We start from the raw sequence: 6794 nt of genomic DNA, 5'->3' as shown, positions 1-6794 counted from the left end.
GAATTGTACTCATGGTTTCCCCGATTTAAGCAAGCACTGGTGAATTATATGGGAAATGGGTATTTATTTCAACCAAAAATAGGGCCTTGGCGTTTTGGAATGACGCGCAATGCATACTGTCGTTGTGAGCGTTCCTGTATATTTATCACTAAGTTATGGATCTATGTGCATTGTGGTGCTTTATTTTGGACGGACAGTCTCGATAGCATGTGATCCGAGTCCTAAAAAGTACAATGATATTGGAATTTTGTAATTTGGCTTTGCTTTATTTGCTTTTTTGCCAGTTCTTTATTACAGGAATCTTTGGAACTACTTCTTAAATTAATTATTTATTAATATTGTATGTATTTAAATAAAAATGAAGCAAGTAAGTCGTCTCGCCGGCTTTGTTATACCATGCATAAGGTGAAACAAATATTTTTAATTTCGAAGACCAAATATATGTATATTTCATCTCACTATCTCACTCTAACAAGCACATTTGCACTATAGGGCCGCAACTAGGCTTCATCGTCTCGATCGTCATGGCGGTGGAGTGTTCAAGTGTTGTGCCAATTGATCTTTCCTTAGGTGTTGAGATTATTAGCGTTGAAGTTACATGTTCCAAATTTAGCTTATATACTTCTTGTTCAAATATTCCTCCAGCTTCTGATAACATGATTTACATGCACCATGCTGATGCTTTGCAAACTATTTTTAGTCGTCTTAAAGATCATGATTTCCTTATAGTTTTACGTAATTTTAACTTATCTAATGTTTCTTGTCTGGTTGATGATAATATCTTTCTTAATTCCTTTATCTCAACATGTTTTTCTTGAAAGCCTACTTGAATGTCCGCTATATCAGTTAAATTCTTTACTTAACTCTTCTAAAAAAAATCCTTGATCTTGTTTTGTGTCGTAGCCCACTGTTAGTTCTGTATCTCAAACACAGATCCTTGTGAAGACTGAAGATCCTTATCACCTTACCTTTAAAGTTATTATTTCTTACAATTCAGTTAAACAAATATAAAGTATATATATTTTTGATCAGCATGACAAGACGAGTTCGAATAGCCATGTCCGTCCGCGTGTCCGTCCGTCTGGATCAACGCAAACTTCTGCTAGACTGTAAGAGCTACAGAGCTGAAATTTTGCATGTAGGTTTGTATATACTGCAGGGGTTGTATATCTCGGACTCAGCCGGATCGGACCACTATATCATATAGCTCCCATACAAACCCCAAAATCACGAACAGTGACTTTTCTCAATAACTTCGTTATTTTCTGTGTTTTTATCTTGAAATCTAATATTAGAGAGATTATTACGCCTATAAACTACTGTGCCAAATTTGATCAAGATCGGATGACTATATCATATAGCTCCCATAGGAACGATCGGTCGAAAACAGTGACTTTTGTCAATAACTTCGTTACTTTTAACGCGATTGCTTTCAAATTAAACATTTGTTAGTGTGATATATCTGTTAATGACTGTGCCGAATTTGAATAAGATCGGGTGACTATATCATATAGCTCCCATAGGAACGATCGGTGGAAAACAGTGACTATGATCAATATCTTCGTTATTTCCTATGATTGTAGGCCATTCTTTCGCAAACATAAGCATTTTTAGATAAAACGATCTTCCACATTGATGGCTAATAGGTAAGGAAAGAGTTACCAAAAAAGTTGCAAGGGTATACAAACTTTGACGCGGTCGTCCCTCTCTGCCCTCTGGTTATCTATGCAGGATCCCCCGAAAGAAATAGAGGACAAAAAGTCACACACTACAAATCAAAATTCAAGAAGAAAAGAAAGTTAATAAAAGCAAATACGAAAATTAATTAATTACAGGTCAACAACTCAACCTCAACCCTTTTTTGTGCATTACGCTACTTTAACATTAAAAACTACATGCAGCCAATCCATTGACATAATCCCGGTAAAAGCACAAAACCGTTACTTAATATTTAAAACAGGAACCATGGATCTACCGACAAACTTTAATATCATTATTTAAAAGTGAATTTTACGCTAATAGACATTACATATAACAATTTAATGCAACAAGCACAGGAATTTCAAGACATAATTTATATTCAATAGTTAACAGAAAAACAAAGTAAAACGTAATAAACAAGGACTAATTAACGGAATTGGTTCAATACACAAATATATTTTTGGTACTCTTGATCAGGACGATAAAGATGATAATATTGAAAGCATGCAAACGAACTAAAAAAATAAAGTAAAAAGTAAATTACGTAATAGACACTGTTAATAATGGTTTAAAAGTAATAAACAACCCTCAGGGAAGAAAAAGAAAAATCAGTAAGTAAGTTATAATCTTTAATTTTGAGCATTTCACAGAATACATTGAAGACATAGAAATGGGCAAGCAGCTCACTAGTCAAGGAATTTTCAACCTAAAACTTTTCCAACATAATCACTTAAGTCATGTTAATTCGAAAACTATTGAATACAAAAACTTCCTCATATGCTCTGCTTCGTATCATAACCGAAAAGATTCTTCAGAAACGATCTCTATTCGAGCGGCACTTTTTGTTTTGTTTTAATTTGTTTTTTTGTCAAGCGCTATGCATTGACTCATTCGTGTGACTCTCTCAAAAGAGCGTCGCGTAAAGATTAATACGATTTTTGGTCACACAAAGAGCCTCAACAATAGACAGTTTGACTAAAAAACTCAACAGAAATGATCTTTTGATCATATGATCTTTGTCTATCGTGTGCAAACGAGATATTATTTATCATTTCAAACATTCCTCGAGAACTAATAAAAACCCCTATCTTTGAGATACTTCCTTACTCAAGTGAAAATAAAAATATTTTGATAGAGAATTCAAATCAATTCCCAATCACTTGCAAATACATTAAAAATATAAGTATTTTCAAACTAATTACATTGAACCAAACATAATTGTAACATGAAACTTACCGAAAACTAAACTTAATAAAAATTGCGTAAAAAACGACTTAATAATAGAAGGCAATAACATAATAAAAATTTACGATTGTGCCTTACAATTAAACGAAATATCAATAACAAATTCATTGCTTGACTATAGCCAAAGCATTTATGTAACAAACAATATAACCAGGCTAGAACCTATTTCCTTTATCTAAACAAAAGAGATAATTAACGAAAACACCAAAAATTATACTGTATTTAAAACTATTACATTAACCACTTTTGTACTTACTACAATAAGTTTGATTACATACTTAATCTATAAGTTTAAGACAATGCCACAAAAATTAATAATTAAGCATTTTCGATCAAATGACAATCGAGTTCCCACAGAAAATATTGAAACTCCAATTATTGAAAAAATTGATTCCCAAATTATAAACAAAATTGATACTCCAATTTATACAGCTGAGAAAAACCCCTCGCTATATCCCAATGTATCCGTTTGAGGACAGGCTATTTGCTTTAGGATGAGGAAGTCATATATCCAACTCCAATACCCAATAACATATAAATTTTTCGCCCCCTAAAATTCATAACGTTAAAGTAAACAACAATTGGACACTTGCAATAACAATTGTCCTCCTCAAAATTAAAGCGTGTGAACGCTAACTCATAATTAACATAAACAATTAAACAATTGCAATAATAATTGTCCCCCCTAAAAAACCAAAAGCGTGAGAACGCTAATTCAGCATTTAAATTCGGGCCAATCAAATCGAATCAATATCAATCACGCCGTTGAAGGGCAAATTTAGCCTATAAATCATAGCTCGCAAATGACAGTTGATCGTTTTTTCTCATATGCTCTGCTTCGTATCATAACCGAAAAGATTCTCCAGAAACGATCTCTCTCTGAGCGGCACTTTTTGTTTTGTTTTAAATTGTTTTTTGTCAAGCGCTTTGCATTGACCCATTCGTGTTACTCTCTGAAATGAGCGTCGCGAAAAGATTAATACGATTTTTGGTCATACAAAGAGCCTCAACAAAAATGATCTTTGCCTATCGTGTGCATGTAAATTGTACATGCATAGATATACATAAATGTAAATAAGAACGCATCAATCGCGTGTGTTTACCCAAACATACGCAAAAGACAATTTTCTTCATTTAACTCAAGCAATCGATCAGTGTTTGACTTGAGCAAAATGAAAACAGAAATGACTGTCTCGATCAGAGCGCGAGCAAGCTAAGTCAGTCGCCACAAGAACAGTTTCTGTCTGAGTCTTTATTATTGTGTCAGTCAAAGACACTTATTTGCAGACAATGGAAAAGTGTCAACAGTTATTTGCGAGCTATGCTATAAATATAACCATAAGACATTTCTGTAACTTAGTTTTAAGTTTTCATTCAAATAATAAAGTACGTTGCTTTTAACTCACAATATCTTTTTTTTCCTCTTTGCGAAAACCAGATATTTAATTATATATTCTTGATCAGCATGAGAAGCTGAGTCGATATAGCCATATCCGTCTGTACGTCCATGCCTATGCGTATACTCAGCCATCTTAAGAGCTATCGGGCTGAAATTGTGCTTTTTATACCGTTGCAAAAAGGGTATATTAATTTTGGTCAGAAGTGTGCAACGCATAGAACGAAGCATCTCCGACCATACAAAGTATATATATTCTTGATCAGCACGACGAGACGAGTTCAACTAGCCGTGTCCGTCCGTCCGTCCGTCCGTCTGGATCAACGCAAACTCCTCCTAGACCGTAGGAGCTACAGAGCTGAAATTTTGCACGTAGGTTTGTATATACTACAGGTGTTGTATATCTCGGATTCAGCCGGATCGGACCACTATATCATATAGCTCCCATACAAACCCCAAAGTCACGAACAGTCACTTTTCTCAATAACTTATGATATAGCTCCCAAAGGAACGATCGGTGGAAAACAGTGACTATGATCAATATCTTCGTTATTTCCTGTGATTGTAGGCCATTCTTTCGCAAACATAAGCATTTTTAGATAAAACGTTCTTCCACATTGATGGCTAATAGGTAAGGAAAGAGTTACCAAAAAAGTTGCAAGGGTATACAAACTTTGACGCCGTTGCAAGGGTAGATAATCTTCGGCGTAGTTGAATTTAACTTCTTTGATATTTTTAAACTAATCAACTTTATGTATAATTTTTTATTTATTGAATAATTTTTTTTTATTTTATATACTAGGTATGTGATAACTTTGACGTGTGCGAAACAGTTGAGGTTCCAATTGACGTAAGCCGTACTGAAATTGAAAATTCCGAATATTCCGTTATAAATCATCTTAGTTATGCTGTAAACTTTCTGGAATACGCTGATTGGGAAAAGGCTTTTATAGTACTCTACCAACTAACAAAAGGAATTAATTCCAAAGAGCGCCTTCTTGTATTCACTGAAACATTATCTGTATATCAACCTCAAACTACAGTTCAGTTGTCTCAGCTTGTAAGGCTTACGAAGCGTGTCGTCTTGTCTCTTGAGCCCTTAGATGATATGGAAGTTAATGTACTTGCTCGTATGCTTCACCTTATATCTTCGACTTTCAAATTAATTATAAGTAGCAATGAACTAAACACTTTGATGAATGACTATTATGATACCATGGTATCTGATCTTTGTGATCTGCTTAATAAGTTTAATGCAGAGTGGGAATACATACCAAAACCTCAGTGTCGTTCAGAATCAGAGTCCTGTCTTAACATTGACAATTTTAGAAGCAGAATTGAACAGATGTCTACACTTCAACCAAAAGGACTTGAGCATATAAACAACTGGTTACACGCCCACTGGAAACTAAGTAGTTGTTTGTTTTATATGGGAATGGGGGCAGCCAGAAGATTGCATCCTGAGGAGGATCCAACCAGAATCGTCCGTTCAACATTTATAATGCGTTTGGAAAGTTTCGATTTAGATCAAGAACGAGTTATTCAATTTGAATCGCCTGATAAAATGCATACCCTTATATTTACAGAAAAACTACTACAAGAACTTCGACAGAGACTGCGTACAGATGAGGTACTTATATCAGTAAGGAGTCACAAACAAAGTCAGTATTGGTGGTACCCCGAGCAGGAATCGCAAACTCAAGTGCTTGTAGTTAACGCTTATACAACTAACGCGATTTGGCAAAAGACACAAGAACTAACAGAACCGTTTCAATATATCTCCAAATTAAAAATAAACTTTTCCGCAAGTGAGCCGGATAGTGATCGAAAACAAAATCGAATTATTCGTGGAATTGACTTTGATGACCCGGAGGAGGATGTTGAAAATGTAGTTCACGACAGTGTGTACTCTCCGTACGAAATTCGAATGTACCGTACCGAGCTATACGGCCTGTCGGTTCTAGGAGTCACTTTTTCCAAGGCTGATATAGACTATAGAGTAAAACTACAGATGATAAATGTGCCTAATTTAAACTATATGGACATGGACACAGAAAGCTGTTTAATTAAAACGGGTGTCGTAGATCCAAGTACTTTATTTTTAAGAAACCGATGCTCTAAAGCGCGGCCGGTCTTTATTTTTCTTCGGGCAGCAAATTTATCTGAAACTTGGGAACCTTTTAAAGACGCTGGAGCCTTTTTCGCGTTTTCTACTGAAATTCGTAGTTGCCGAATATGGAATTATGCACGTCCGGAACCCAGCTGGCAAACGTTTGCATGTCTGCCGGAAATGAACAAAAGTGTGCACTTTGGAATACATTGTCAATGTAGATATTTAAGTGACTTTGATGCGGACTCTATGCCTATTATTGCAATTCCAATAAACCTTAAATGTCATTTGGAAATACCATTAGTAGGTCGTAATTACAATATTATTTTTCTCTACTCAATG

At 34.9% G+C, this 6794-nt stretch overlaps 1 protein-coding gene across 1 annotated transcript; it reads left to right on the top strand.

The window, feature by feature from the left end:
• Positions 1 to 1033: 1033 nt before the first annotated feature.
• Positions 1034 to 6791, top strand: LOC137574886 (uncharacterized; the record flags this gene model as incomplete). The annotated part of the gene is made up of 2 exons (XM_068287337.1): positions 1034 to 1138; positions 5145 to 6791. Coding segments are annotated over exons 1-2 (1752 nt in total), but the record flags the coding sequence as incomplete, so codon positions are not given.
• Between the last annotated feature and the right edge of the window lie 3 nt (positions 6792 to 6794).

This window comes from Drosophila tropicalis, unplaced genomic scaffold (assembly GCF_018151085.1).
Source record: "Drosophila tropicalis isolate 14030-0801.00 unplaced genomic scaffold, ASM1815108v1 contig_464, whole genome shotgun sequence".
In the NCBI taxonomy this organism is placed as follows: Eukaryota; Metazoa; Arthropoda; class Insecta; order Diptera; family Drosophilidae; genus Drosophila; species Drosophila tropicalis.
This window is presented reverse-complemented; position numbering and strand designations above follow the sequence as displayed.